Source organism: Haplochromis burtoni, unplaced genomic scaffold (genome assembly GCF_018398535.1).
Source record: "Haplochromis burtoni strain Fernald_Lab_line unplaced genomic scaffold, NCSU_Asbu1 Contig_183, whole genome shotgun sequence".
NCBI lineage: Eukaryota > Metazoa > Chordata > Actinopteri > Cichliformes > Cichlidae > Haplochromis > Haplochromis burtoni.
In genome coordinates, this window is record NW_024582544.1 from 734,764 (window position 1) to 749,862 (window position 15,099).

Genomic DNA, 15,099 nt, shown 5'->3' on the forward strand with positions numbered 1-15,099 from the left:
AGATAAGAAAAGGACAAGAAACCATGTCAGACAACAGAAACTGCCCACCCCTGAAGGGAAACCACTGATAACCTGAAACCACTCCCGAGAAACCCCTCAGAAACCCTTTTTCTTTCTATACAGAGTGTTAGCAGATGACCTTCACAATTCTCTCTTGTCCCAAAGAAAAAGCTCAAATTACCCCACTGCACATACTCTAATGTTTAAGAATTTAATTCTAGAAGATTAAAAAAAACAAATGCAGTTTTTATGTGTACACACACACACACACACACACACACACACACACAAATATGAGCATCACCACTGTGGCAAAGTTTTGTGTGTTTTTGGTGGGGGGAATTTATAAAAGCAGCGTTTCCTGTCATGAAAATGACATGGAAGAAAAGTAAATAAATAAATCTACATAAGTGTTGCTTTCTCCAGTTTGAACATACTGATACTATGATTTGAAAATAAATAAATTCTAGTAGCATTTGCAAATAATTCTTTTAGCCTTTTAGAGCAGTTTACTTTTTTGCCCCCAGGCTGAATTGAATTTCAACGGCTCTTTTGGCACAGAGCAGAGTAAAAAAACAAACACATTGTTTGTAACATGTGCATTCACTTTAAAATGAATGTAGCCTTTGAATGATACTACAGTAATATACCCTACACCCCGACCCCCCCCCTCTCTTTCCTCTGGTATGTCATGGCAATGATCTCAAGGCAGAAACATCCCAACAGGAAATTCATCCATCTGACCCTTCCTGAGCAGTAACACAGGATCATGCTTCATCACCCGCATGCACCGGCCTAAACATGCTCCCCACCACATTAAAAGAATATATGCACACTCAAACCTGAACGTGTGCTTTGTCTCTATTCATTAATGCAGTGACAAATACTAGTCGTCCTCAGACTTGTTTGAAGTGCAAGTTTAGATAAGAGTTCATAAGATGCAGCAGAATGGAAATGAATGTAGGAGTGGGTACCCTCTGATGATGAAATCAGAGGGGGGAAAAAAAAAAAAAGGAGAAGGCTACTCTCTCGAACGTCACAGAACAGTCAGCGTAACTTAACTTGTTCATGGAAGTCGTTTTTCTGCTTCAAATCTTTTCCAGTTGATTCATTTTAGAATATCCAAATCTGAAGTCTGGTGTTGAACCGGCATATTGGTATCAAAACCGGTTGTTTTACGGTTGTGATACTTTGTTAGCTTTTAATAAACTGCTGCTTGGACTGACACTGAAACAGAACACACCTTGCTTATCTGTGTTTAGCACACTCCTAACACTCAAACCCCAAAGTTTGTGAAACAACTTGACCAAATACAAAGCATAAAATTACAAATCCCCTCTCTTTCTCCCCCCCCCCCCCCCAACTCTGGGTCTAAATTAGAAGCTATTATCTTGGGTTAATGGCCACATCAGGCATATCTACTCTGTGACACCACAGAAGTACAAGTGGATCCACCACTGTTTAAGGTTATACATGTTAATGTCCCAGCCAAAGAAAAGCACATCCCCTTTAAGTTCTTTTGAAGTGTCATAAAACAGTCAGGATTTCCTGTCTAAATGATTCTTAGTGTGTTCGAGTTACCATCTCCAGCTCCTGAACAGTCCACAGTGAAGTGTGTGGGCTCATTGGCCTTCAGTCCACTCCTCTCCACTCCGGGACCAAACACCTTCACCATGTTGGGGTGGCTGCCTTTACCCACATTTACCTACGGGCACCAACAGGAAGTGACATCACTTATTTCAATCTCCTTAAGGATGTGAGGCAGTCAAATTTTGTAGAAAAAAAATAAAATTAAGAAAACAATGAATGCTATAATACAGAGAACCACAAGGCTCCAAACTAGATGCACAGCTTTTCATTTTTTTAATTTATTCTTAGCATATTTACTGCAACACATTTCAACATCACGTTTATTAATGCTGGCTTCACACAGCTATAACTTAAGAGGAAAGCAGGTGAGGAGGATTCAATGTTTCCAAAAAGCATCTGAAAGGTGTAGCAATAAACCAGGGTGGTGGCATTAAACAGTGAATTCTCTACAGGCAGATCACATCTACAATGTACACAGTTGTGCAATTTTACTCTAAAACAGTAAAGAGCATTTCTAATAAAACTGAAAAACTGATAATAAAAAGACACTGAATGAAAAGTGAAACAGTAAATTGCCGGAGTGCAGGTTAACAACTTCACAGGTGCAGAAAACTAACTGCTGGGACTTCAATATGAATTTCTGGCATTTAAAAAGGGGGAAAAGTCCAACTAATAAATGCCATAAATTTACTTCATGATGATCAACTTGATTCCATATGAAACTCTAGTGTCTTGATGTGATATTAAAATTTTACCACCATCATAAAAACGTTTGTTTTTTAAGAAACAAAGTCTTAAATGTCCTTTGTGCCATTTAGATAACATCTCCAGTGCAAGACTGTACAATAATTATTCCACATCACAGCTACACAGTTACTGGGTCCGATTCAGGATTCTGACTTTTTGTTTTGCCTGGTCTTTGGTCACTTCCCCCTTTCCCTGCATTTGCATGTAGCGTTTAGATTTTGTTGTACTTTGCTTTAAACAAGAAATCAGTGAACGAGTGAAAGAAAGAAACTGAATGAGCAAAGTCTAAGAAAAAGAAATGAACCAAACACAGAACAACATTTAAATAAAATGTTCATTTATTTTGAAATCAACTTCCACTTGTGGCAATTAAAGTGTTTAAGTGCTTTGTTGTTTTAGTACAGACTGAAATTAAAGTTGGTTTCAGTAAACACGTTAGTTACAGATTTACTGGGAATATTTTAAAACAAAAATGCAAGCACAGAAATCTCAAATGAGGCGCCAACGGAGGGGAAAGAAAACAATTCTGCAAACTTCTAAAAGCTGATTTAAAGGATATTAAGTCACTACAGATGTTTAAAAAAGGAAATCGACTCATTCTATATAATAAAAGTAGAAATCAGTGCAATGAGTGCAAACAGTTTCTGCAACTTGTGTTTAAGCTGATGAGTGCTCTTTTCAGACTTGTTTTTAAAGCCCAACCCAAGCAGACTGTCAAAGGGTGTAGAGGTTGATTTATTCTGCAACTACTCCAGAGGATTAGTCACAAAAGAAGCCGGGAGATAAACGATACGCGCTCTGACACACAGCAGGCAGCGGTAAACCGTTCGGCTTAGGGAGCGACAGACACCATGTCCACTCACTAGTGGGTAAATTAGACAGCATAAAAAGAGCTGCTAACATGGTGTGGACTTTATGTCGCAGTAAACACTGGAGTCATAAACTGCTTCAGTCATCCGAGAGAACTTCTAAAAATAACTGCCCAAATAAGTTCCCAGAGGGATTCAGAGATGGACTTTGCACCTTAGATACAATGTGTGTATGGAAGCTGCCTAAGTGAGCTCATGTTGACACAAAAGAATCAACTTTCTGCTTCAGTTTCTGGCTTTTAAACAGATTCTTTACTCCCTCGTCTGTAGCTCACCAGCACAGCAGTGGACAGTTTACACTGAGCCAGATTTGAACCATGAACCTCTTTCCCATGCTGGATTCTTTTCCTACACGTTTGATTAAAAAGGTGTCACTGCTGTAGGCTCCCAGCAGTGCTGAGAGCTGGGTGCGTCTGTTTGCATTTTATCCACCCAAAGTATCTTCACTGAAATTCGAGAAAGGCGCAGTCAGAACGAGGAAGCCTGCACGCAAGTCGCTGCAGCTCAGAACAAGCCTGCTGAACAATCAGTGACTAAGACATCACAAGGTGTCCATCGGCTGAAGTGATTTATGGACCACCGTGAACACTACAGAAATCAGTCAGGTTGTTACAAAAACTTCTGAAAGTCTAGTCTAGCCCTAAACACTTTGAAAGGATAACAGACGTGCAACAAGCTGAATGTCTTTGCCAGCTCTTCATGCTTGCTGGGATCGTCATGAATCTCAGACTCTGCGGCAGTTTCTCATGGGACTTGTGTGTAATGCATGTGGAACTAAACTTGTATCAAAGAGAAGGAGAAAGCCGATAAACTGCTTCAAAACAAACAGCAGCAACTCAAACAATGATTTCAAAAAGTAAAATAAAAGGTTTACAGACTGGTTAGTAAACATGAATAGAAAAAGAAAACCTTTTCACTCAGTTTTGCCCTGATACTCAAAATCATGGGTCAACTGCATCTGTGTTCAGAACGTATGTTTGATGCGGATGACTTTCACACGTCAGCAACTTTACACTGAAAGATTGTGTTGATCTCATTAAATACACACATGGAATGAAAAGGTTTTCCCTGAACATGAACACATTTAACAGGAGGAAAAACAACAACAAACATGCTGTTAAAGATTCACTTATCTGAACCTCTCTGGCTTTGCAGAGTATAAATGTGAACTCTAAAGAATGCTGTCATTCTTTAGAGTTCATTATTTTGAGTCTTATAATTTCTGGTAAACTGAGGCTAAATCCAAAATGTCAAAATCTTTTAAACCAGCTACGCCTGAAGGCTTTGACACGTTTATACCAATGATGGGAGTTGCTAGTGTAGTTACTTTTGCATGATCTCTCCTACATTTTTAGTTTGTCAAAAATGAAAAGAAAACATTTTTATCTTTCAATTTTCTGACAGGAAACCACTTTCGTGACTAAGACATTAGTATTTTGCTAATCCAATCCCATTAAGGGTTTTAAAAAAGGATCCACCCCCTTGAAGAAGTCTACTTTTAAATGATAACCAAACATTAGAAATGTCGTTAAATCTTAAGTGCATGTACTTAAAAAGGCTGAATGTAGTCCTGAAAGCGATGTCATCATGAGGCTGCTGCTCACTTCATGCCCAAAATCAAAATCTGAGATGCCAAAAAGCAGCCCTCGTTTCTGTGACATCATTAATACTTACAGTAAAGAGTTTGTTTTTTCTTTAAATCAAAACTGGAGCTTTGTCTGTAACCCGAAGAATAAAGTTTGGCTCACAAAACTGATAGTTATTGGTATATAGCACCACAGGGGTCATTACATTGTAGACTATTTAGTGAGCACTGCCTAAAAAGTTTGAGCAAATTCAGTTTAGGATTCTTCTTAAGGGTTATGACCCATGAATCTAGCTGGTTTATATGGCGAGTACTGACATTTTGGAGATGATGACTGCTGATACGTCAAAGCTGGTTTGTAGCTGGGATCAGAAAGGTTCAGGTGAGTGATTTTCAGGTGGGACTCAAACCCAAAAAGTGTTACACAAAAAAAATAAAAATGCATGGACAGTGGTTACAGTGCAGAAGACTTGTTACAGTCTTGTGGTTACATCAAGAGTCGACATAAGTTTTAAGATTAGGGGTTTTAAGTGATAATGTGAAGGACAAACAGCAGTTACAGTGACAACATTACTATGACGGAGTTCATTAGAACAGTGTAAACTAAAACATTTGAAAAATCAAAAACATTTCAGCTTCTAAATTTTTGATCAGACACGAGATATTGATTCCTTCCTCTAACAACCATCTGTTGATGATTGTGACGCTTTACAGATACACGCTGAGAGAAAGGTTTGTTTCCTTGACGAAGAAAACAAACTCACTAACCCAAACTACAGATATCCTCCCACGTCCAACTGAACACATTTATGAAGGTATATTGAATACCAGATACTTGAATGTAAATGTAATGAGCAATCTACTGAGTTACAGGCTTATCCATGCATCTTACCATTTCTTCATGTGAATTGTTTAATTCTTATAATATTTAAAGTTTTTCTTAAATTTTTTGTTGTACGATGAACCTCTGTGCACCTAAACTAAGAGGTGTACCTCTCCTCGATAGATGTAGTTATGATAATCAGAGGCCTCTTAGTTTTGCAGCTCTCATCTGTACTTTTTACCTTCAGCTCTGACTGAACAACTTCTACTCTCTCCGTCTTAATTAAATGCTCCGACTGAACAACCTTGATGCTTTCTGCAATGGCAAGATGCTCAGATTTGGGCAGGGAATTATCATTTCCTGTAGTAACGGGGTTCTGTGATTGGCTGCTTACCCTGAAGGGGCTTTTGGGGATGCTGACTCCCGCCCAGGACACAGCCACGGTGTGCTTGAGAGAGGAGGTGGGTGTGTAGGAGCAGCTATACAGTCCATCACCTTTGCTCCTCATCTTGACCTCCACAGGAAGTCCCTCTGCGTCCTGACAAACAAACAGGAAGTCAGTTAATCAATAGGACAAAGATGGGTACAAAAAATATATTTGAATGAATTAAATGGTATCGTTTTCTCTTGTTATAATGGGAAATCTGATTAAAGCTTCTTTAATTGAAGGATTTGTTATGAAACCATGAACATAGTTCAATTACATGACAGACAGCACCAGGAACTAAGCAGGCAGACAAACTTGACAACCACATCAAACAAAAGCACATTTCATCCATTTGTTCATTCATTTCTTGGCAGTCTATTCAGCAGGGCTAAGCAGACTCCCACCACCATCTTCAGGGTGACACTGAAGCAGACCCAAAGCAGCAAGTCTTCCCTGGGTCCTGGGTCTGATCTCAGGGTTTCACACTCAAAACACCACATTGAATTAACAGCTTCAAAAACTGGGTCACCCCATGGCTAAGCAGTTTGAGTGGCAAATGGTCAAAAATGTCTTAAGCATAGCACATTTAACTGCACTCACACACTTTGCATGCAACCTGTGAACTTTGATTTAGTTCATCTACATGTAGCTCATAAACCAACATGAACTTCACCATATGATCAAACTATGAGGAACTGGATGCAAAAACGAATTCCACACGTTTATTCCCACAGTCATGTTTGGAAACTTTCTTACAGTAATTAAAAAAATATAACTTAAAGGTGAACAAATATTAAGCTAATCTTTGTTTATAATGGTAGGCATTATTGCAAAAAAATAAAAATAAAAATAATAATATATCCTTAAAAGTTTGGGGCAGGATTTCTGCTTCTGACCTGAGCTGTGATGTTCAGAGGTCCTTTCCCAGCATGCTCAGCGTTCACAGTGAACTCGGCAGGCTGATTGACGACACAGCCGCTCTTCTCAAGCCCCGGCCCGTAAGCCTGGACCTGCAAACGTAAAACAAAAGTCATTCCCCAACTTAAATGTTCATTGTTCAATTAAAAACACCTGAACATGTGCTCTTGTTTGTTCAGAGTCTCATTGACCTTATCTGGGAAGCTAGTGTTGTTATCAGGGATGATCAAGGCCATGAAGGGGCTGTGTTCGATGTCCTCTTCATCACAGGTCACATGGACGGCATACTCGCCAGGTTCTGTTGGCCAGTAACGAACGTCACATGACCCATCATTTTGGTCCTCGCACTCGATTTTGGCCTGTGAAGGTCCCTCGATGGCAAAACCTGAAGACACAGCAGGTTAGATTAAGTTAGTGAGGGTGTAAAGAACTGCAGGTTGGATACATTCAGTGGTAACATTTCAGGCTCAAAATTGCAACCAGTACTGAAGTGGCAACATCCATCTTTTATATGTAGCGTATGATTTTTAACCCCTTCACTTGTTTTCAAAGCCCAATCCCCCTTCGAGAGAAGGTTTATGGATGTAGTGAAGGAAATTATGATTGGTGAAAAGATTTGATGTCTTCTGCTGGTTCAGCAGCAGCTTGATAAATACAGGTGAACCTGAACCAGGTGTGATCACTCACCCAACACTCCCACATCGGTGCCAATGGACTCCACTACAAAGGTGGCAGGTTTACCCACAATGCCTCCTTCCAAACCTGGACCCCAGGCCCTGATCTGCTGAGGCCCCGCCTCCTGACCAACTGTTACTTCAAATGGACTGGAGAGGGGGAAAAAATAAAAAGAAATCCGATCACACAGTGTGCTGCTGTTTTGGTAATGTCACAACATATGCATAAAAACAGCATGGTGTGTGTGTGTGTGTGTGCGCGCGTGCGTCTAAATACCGCTACACAGTTTGAAATCACCCAAAAGACTGTCAACAAACAAGCCAACCACAGTGCCCCACAGGACTGAAACCCGACACTGCAGTTACAGTGTGTGTGCACAGAGTCTGCAGTTCATGTCTGTTGCTCTCCAAATAAAACTGCCTGTGCGGATTTACAGTTTTTCCCCTTTAAATGTTCCACTTTCCCAGTTTTGTCTTAGCCTTTTGAAACTTATGCCCACCAATGGCACAAACCATAACTATGCTTACTGGGCCAAAGAGGTCACTACAAAAAAACCCCAATGTACCTCTATATACTTTTGAGCATCAATCTTAAATTAAAGGGCAGGCAGGCATCACTTCAGTAGAAAATTCCAAAATTTGGAAGTTTTAAACTGAAATAATGAATAAAAGCACTGCAGTACAGAGGCATTACGTGAAGGCTGAGGTCACCGGACTACCTATGCCTGGGAGTTTTGCCTCTCGGCTCATCCATCTTCTCCACATCTGGACTTACAGACACTGGTGAGATTCAAGATCAGCTATAGTTTATATTCCTTATATAAAGGAGTTTCTTCCTCTGAGCTTAGTTTAGCGAGCTAATGGTGAGTGCCGGATGAAACAAAACAGAAACCTGTTAAAGGGGTTCTCAACTCCCCTGCCCCAAAGATGTGAAGGCTGAGGGAAATTTCTGACCTGTTGTGACCTGTGAAGAGGTCTAGATTTTAAGACTGAACTACACACAGTTCAGTTTTATCCCTCAGATTCATGTACATCTTCTGATATATGTTCTTTGCTTCTCAGAAACCCTACACCATTACTAATATTCACACAAGGAAAGAAAAAGAAAGAAAAGCAATCTGCTTCACAGAGAGGTGACAAAAAGAAAACGAGGTCTTGAACATGAGGTCTCCTGAGGCCCCAGGAGACCCAGTCATTCAGATCAGATGAGGTAATGTGCTGAGGTAATGCCGTGAAACACGCAGCATACAAGCTCACCTCTTTGGGATGTGCTGACCTCCCCAGGTGATGGAGACGATGTATTTCCCAGGACTGCTGGGGTGATACTCGTAGGAGAACACCCCATCCTGACTGGAGAGCTGCTTCACTGGCTCCTCGACGCCCTCTGAAACCACACACAGATAATGTGATATGTCTGCACATCGTGGAACGGGACAAACTTGTGTGCTGTAATATGAGGCTATATAAATAAAACCGAGTGAGTAACAAGCTTTTAAATCACAGTTGAAATAGCAATGTGACATTTTGGAAAACAAACATCCAGAAACATACAATGGAAACTGAGCCGGTGGATACAACATGAAGCCTGGAAGTTATTTGTCTCTAAAGTCACAGACAAAAAAAAAAAAAAAAAAAAAAAGAGATATGTGGTGTAATGAGGACTGCAGTACTCTACAAACTGAGGCCTGATTCAAACATTTCCTATACTGTTTTCTATCATTCCAATCTTGACTTGATAGTAAATTACAACACGTCATCTCATCTGGTTCTTATGTGTGATTAAGACCAGACTACCAGCACTCAGAGTTCATCCTCCAACAGAGAAAGCATGAAAGTCCTGACCACACCAGGGGGCTTCATGGTGTGAAGTCACTAAACAGAAAATGGACAAAAACTGCAGTGTCTGTATGAAACTGGGCCAATGAGATTCTGAAGGTGGCTCTTTGTTATTAGGTCTGAGCTTATTTCACTTCTCTTAAAAGCTTCTAAGATATTAACCGCACTCACTCGGTCCTTTGACTGTCACTTTCAGTTCTCCACTGCCAGCGTTCCTGGTGTCCACCTTGATATCACCGACCTGTTTGACCCTCAAACCTGACGGCTGGAGACCTCGACCTGTCGCCCTGCACGCTCCCGGCATGCAGGCTGCCAGTGAAGGAGACAGCACAAGTAAACAGGTGATGACTCTTTCATTTAAAGGATTTAAGCTGTGCAATAGGTAAATGGGAAAAACAATGTACTCACCGGGGCCCACGTCCACACTGAAAGGGCTCTTTGGGATTCCAACGCCTCCGAAGGTGACTGTGATTGTGTGCGGGCCACCCTGCGTGGGTCGGTAAGTGCAGCGGTACACGCTGTCGCCTTTATCCTCCATCATCACCTCCACAGTGTTCTGCCGGCCCTGAGGATCTTTGATCATGGCTGTCACGTCTCCTGTACCGGCACCTACAGTGACGATTTTTTAATATCAATGTTGATTCCCCATAAAAACACCACCTCTGTATGTAGAAACATTTTAAAGAGTGATTTTTCTTCTTGTGTCCGACTGCTCTTACCTGCAGTGTAGATGTCAAAGTAAGTTGGTTTGTTGGCGATGTTGCCCACAGGTTCGACTCCCGGGCCTTTCACTGTGACTTTGGAAGCATCTCCAAGCGCTTTATCCACATTCACCTCAAAGGGACTTTTGGGAATCTCTTGGCCCGCAAACAACACAGTGACCTAGAACAATTTAAAAGTAAATATCTAGATTCTGCTTTAAAAAAAAAAAAAAAATTCAATATAATAATAATAATAATAATAATAATAATAATAATAATAATAATAATAATAATAATAATAATAATAATAATAATAATAATAATAATAATAATCAATTATGTATCATTACAAAGAAGAAGAAGAAGAAGCAGAAGAACATTAATTAATTTTTCCAATAAATCCAAATTAAAAAACTATTTTTACTGGTACTGCATTTTCCAATGAAATTGAATACAACTGTATAAATATGTATAAATTTTCTTTAAAGGTTAATTTCTTAATAAGAAATACATCGAACCACAAATCTTCACTACAGTAAAAAAAGTCCATGTATTTCTGGACTTCTTTACTCCGTCCGAGTCGTAGAATAGAAAAACTTGACGTGGTGAAAATGAACACTTTCTAGGTAGGTGACAGTGTTTTCTAATTCCAAAGGTTTGACTAATACACTGCTTTTATCTGCTGGTCGTTTTTCTGTTGTTGAAACATAAGCAAATTAGCGTATTACACAAGTTATAATTCCTAATTAAACATCTGCTGAGAGGAACAATAACCTTTAGGTTTTGTTTTTTTTTTAATAAATACTTGCCCCACGATACACAGAAAGTGGGTTTCTTCTGTCCTGATTCAATTATAATAACGTGTTCACAGTCAAAACAAAGCCTACCTGGTGGGCTCCCATGACCTGAGGAATGTAGGTGACACTGTACGTCTTCTTGCCCTCGTTAAGCTCCGCATTCAGCTGATCGACACAAATGCAAGTGGATGTCATGCAAGTTTAAGGTAGTTAAAAGGGGGACCAATTAAAAGGAAGTAAAAGCATAAAGTATACACACAGGTCCATGAGTTTAGCGTTTGTGAAGTTAAACAGCTATAAACACAATTTCACCATTTTTTTTTTTCCCTTAAACTTTGGCTCTCTGGGTTGCCCAGCACAGTCCAAGAACAAAAATGCATCTCCATAAAGCAAAATATGTTTATGCCTGTCATTAGATGCTACTCTATAATGCGGAGGTGGATTTTACCTCCTCTCTTGTGCCGTCTGGATGATCCAGGTAGACCGTGACCTGCCCCTGACCCGCGCTGAATGTGTCCACTGTGAAGACAGCAGGTCGCAGCACTCTGTTCCCTGTGGGCTCGATACCTGCAGAGGACGACGGTCAATTCAGGAACTTTAGAGATCAACAAGCGGCACATTTAATCCCAATCAAAACCTTCTGCACACATATTTGAACCACACAAACACAGGATGGATTTACAGTGACATGAGTGATTAAGGGTTCTTCTATGTGCACCGTTTGATTTACAGAGTCCAGCATCAGATTCCAAAATGAGTGGGTGTACATTTACTAATCTGGACGTACTGTGTTTTAATTGAATTTCACATTGTCACAAACTGGTCTCCGTACTTTTCCCTTTCAAATTGTCCTTATTAACATGCTCTCGCTAGTTCATCTCTGACCACAGATTAAAAGCTCAGCTGAAAGCATTCAAATACTGCAATTTTCAAATTCTAGACAAGAATCCTGTGAGGGAGCAGCTGCTGCAGCACACAGACTGCTCCTGACATAATTATTCATTTTATTATTTTATAAATATTTAAGTCTTTTGTCCTTGTGTTTTTCTAGCACAAGCCGTCAGTCTGTAGCTGCTGTGGGCGTGTTTGTGTCTGTGTTGCCTTGTTATTAATTTCCTGGTATTTCCTCCTCACTTACGGTCCAAGTTAAAGAACAAATGTTGACCTCACCACCTTGTGTTTGTGGGGATCAGATGTGAGTGCAGCCCATTGTTTAGATTATAGCTGCTTGTTTCCTCGCAGCGTGTCAAGTGCTCAAACACAGTGAGAAAAACAAATTACTGAATCGGTAACCAGATGAACTCGAGTGTTTTCAGAAGTGTTCAAATCTTTATTTTGTGTTGCAAGGTTGTGCGCGTACCCGGTCCGTATGCGCGGGCCTTCTTGGGGTTGAGTTTGGGTTTGAGTGGAGCTCCGGGCTTCAGTTTGGCTTTGGGGAACTGGGACAGGTAGGTCATCACCGACTGTTCGTCCGCACTGGGGTCGATGATTTCCTCTGGAGCGATCACCTGCAATCGCACAAACCGTTTACAGCTGGTCCAAAATAAATAAACCCGACTGTCCCTAGAAGTCAGAACTTGGCTCTCAATGTGAAGGCAGCTTTCCCTGAGCACTCTGGTTTGGTAAACAGGAAAGCAGAGTCTGAGAGTGTGTGTTTATTTCTACCACCACACATCTCACATTAACATCTCCTGTTCTGTTTAGTTCTTGAGGATGTCATTCACATGTGGTTATCTGATGATAACTAACAGGATTTGTTTGTTTTTTCCCTGCTCAGACACAAGACTGCCATTAAAAGCTGAGAAACTCTGCGCCATCTTCATAATTATGGCAATTTAACTGAAATAAACAAAATGAATTACATTTGATATTTCCTATCGCAAGATAAACTGATACACATAACTCTGACAGATTGCCATTTCCACGTTAATCTGCAGTCATCTCTACATGATATGGTAGCTTCAGGATACGATCTTTTACCAAGTAATCAGTCAGAATCTGAAACTGCGCAACAACCACACAGGCAGTCAAACTAGATACAAAGGAAAAAGCTAATAGACGAACATGTGATAGTCGAACGAGATTTTGACAAGGCGATAATCTGTTGTTGGTTTCACATTTCCTTCCAATTACAAACCATTTATGCACCGGAGCAGTAATGAGATCCAATGCTGGCGCTGCATGAGGAGATGTCACTTTTTTTTAGCCCAAATTTATTGAGCTGGCTTCATTTCAGGCATCTCTACAGATGAGTTAAGTTCATTCACACCAAACTGGGAAAGCCATTTCTTTCTGCGCCAGGCCTTGTTCATGAGGGCATTGTCATGTGGAAACAGGAAGGGGGGGGGGGCTTTACTGCACCAAGGTTTGATGCATGCTGTTAAAAATATAATGAAGCATTAATATTTCCTTTCATTGGAACCAAGAGTCACTAACCTGGAAAATGGAGCTCATTGTTTGGAGCGTGTGTGTAAACAGGGTGTACACACAGTGTATGCTGAATAAACACACAACCAATGGTGGATGCATAAATTAAACAGGGGCAATGTTTCAAGTAATGACGTCAGTGTGTAGAAGTAACCTCTGTCAAAACCTCAAGTTTCATGCCGTTTTTTTTCTACTCTTGGATCTGTAAGATGTCATGAGGAAGAGGCAGACACCTGCAGCCAATCAGAAGAAGAGCACCAACATAGGACACGTAAAGATTATTTTGGACAGAATGATTCAAAGCTATTCTAGTAGCTTTAAAACAGATTAAGGAAAACTCAGCAGTTTTAGTGAGGAGTCAAGTTCATGGAAAACATCAATTCGGACTGTTTATGGGGAAAATGTCCCAATGTTTAAAGTATGAAGCCTGAACTTTTGGTTCACAGGGGTTACTTTTACACCCCTTACATCATAATTTGAAACGCTGGTCTAATGGGGTTTGCTCACATTAAATATGCGACTACTTCATCTATCGAAATGCAAACAGACTACTTTGGTCTGATATTCTGGCTCAGTCGCTTCAGACACAGAAGCATTAGTGATGACTTCAGGTGGAAATGTGGATGTGAATGAACTCTGACGCCGTGCGTCTTTGTTTTCGTTTACTCTCTAAAGAAGACTTCTGTTTGAGTGTCAGCTGACTGGAGGTGAAACGGGAAACGCACATCAAGCATCAACCATTTTCTTTCCTTAAGATTAAAAATGAGGCTGCAGAGAGAAAAGTATTTTGTTATCCTCAAACAAACATCTAAAACACCAAGTACCCACTTCCAAAAAGATGAAGACACTTTCCCAATCACTTCCTGTGAAGTTTCTTCATTACAGAAATGTTACAGCTGTTAAACTCTAGGCTTGCATTGCCTCAACCTCAGCCAAGCTTGTGTTGAAAAATGAAAAAGCTTCCTGTGTTGCAGCAAAAATCAGGAAAATAATCTGATCATGTTCTTGACCTCTGACCTTTGGCAGCAGCTCACAGAACAGCAGATTCTGCCTTAATTGGGCTGCGTGACACAAAATGCATGGCGTTGTAAGAACTGCATCCATTGTGATCTGCTTGTTTACACAAAAAGCCTCTTGCATTCCTCACACTTGGTTGCTAAAGCAAGCAAAGCGTTTGACTTGAAAAGCCAACTAAAGCTAGAGAAAAAAGTAACAGTGGGTGTCTGAGGTGGAGACAAACATTCTAGCACTAAATGACGTCACCTGAATTTTTAATGTCACTGAAAATGCTTTAAAGGTTAATTTAAAGGTCAGAGCAGTGACGACAAACAATGGAGGGAAACCAACCTGCGGGATGCCCAGCCAGTCATCAGCCAGCTGCATGGCTTCAGTGGCATTCTCCACTGGTCTGACTGGATCCCAGGTCTCCCAGTCTGGACACAGGCCTGCAAACAGAAACAAAACAATTAGTTTACAAAGAGTTGGGCTTGTATTAGCAACACTTGCATGTTGTACACAATAAGATAAAACTCAATATTCTTTGTTTAAAAAGTAATCTAAAAGACAGTGTTTATAATTCTCATGTTTTCAGTTTGGCATTTTTAGGAATCTCATACTTAAACATGGAGCCTGGCTTTCACTTCGATTTCACACACAGGGTAATTAAAAATACCAGTGTGGTTAAACTCCAAAGGAAACACACCCA

The 15,099-nt window shown here is 40.4% G+C and overlaps 1 protein-coding gene across 4 annotated transcripts in view; it reads right to left on the reverse strand.

Annotated features, from left to right (window-relative positions):
* The window catches only part of LOC102301082 (filamin-B), a 64,865-nt gene that overhangs the window by 20,861 nt on the left and 28,905 nt on the right, over positions 1 to 15,099 (reverse strand). For 2 of the 4 annotated variants that reach the window (XM_014338923.2, XM_014338922.2), the window contains exons 4-16: positions 14,742 to 14,839; positions 12,328 to 12,475; positions 11,416 to 11,534; positions 11,058 to 11,132; positions 10,189 to 10,351; positions 9,878 to 10,078; positions 9,641 to 9,778; positions 8,891 to 9,017; positions 7,647 to 7,783; positions 7,151 to 7,344; positions 6,938 to 7,051; positions 6,009 to 6,152; positions 1,582 to 1,705 (exon numbers count right to left, since the gene is read on the reverse strand). In XM_014338923.2, the coding sequence (XP_014194409.1) occupies positions 1,582 to 1,705; positions 6,009 to 6,152; positions 6,938 to 7,051; positions 7,151 to 7,344; positions 7,647 to 7,783; positions 8,891 to 9,017; positions 9,641 to 9,778; positions 9,878 to 10,078; positions 10,189 to 10,351; positions 11,058 to 11,132; positions 11,416 to 11,534; positions 12,328 to 12,475; positions 14,742 to 14,839 (1,782 nt within the window). Of the gene's footprint in view, positions 1 to 1,581; positions 1,706 to 6,008; positions 6,153 to 6,937; positions 7,052 to 7,150; positions 7,345 to 7,646; positions 7,784 to 8,890; positions 9,018 to 9,640; positions 10,079 to 10,188; positions 10,352 to 11,057; positions 11,133 to 11,415; positions 11,535 to 12,327; positions 12,476 to 14,741; positions 14,840 to 15,099 lie in introns of all 4 variants that reach the window. The other 2 variants (XM_014338921.2, XM_014338920.2) reach the window with 1 other exon arrangement.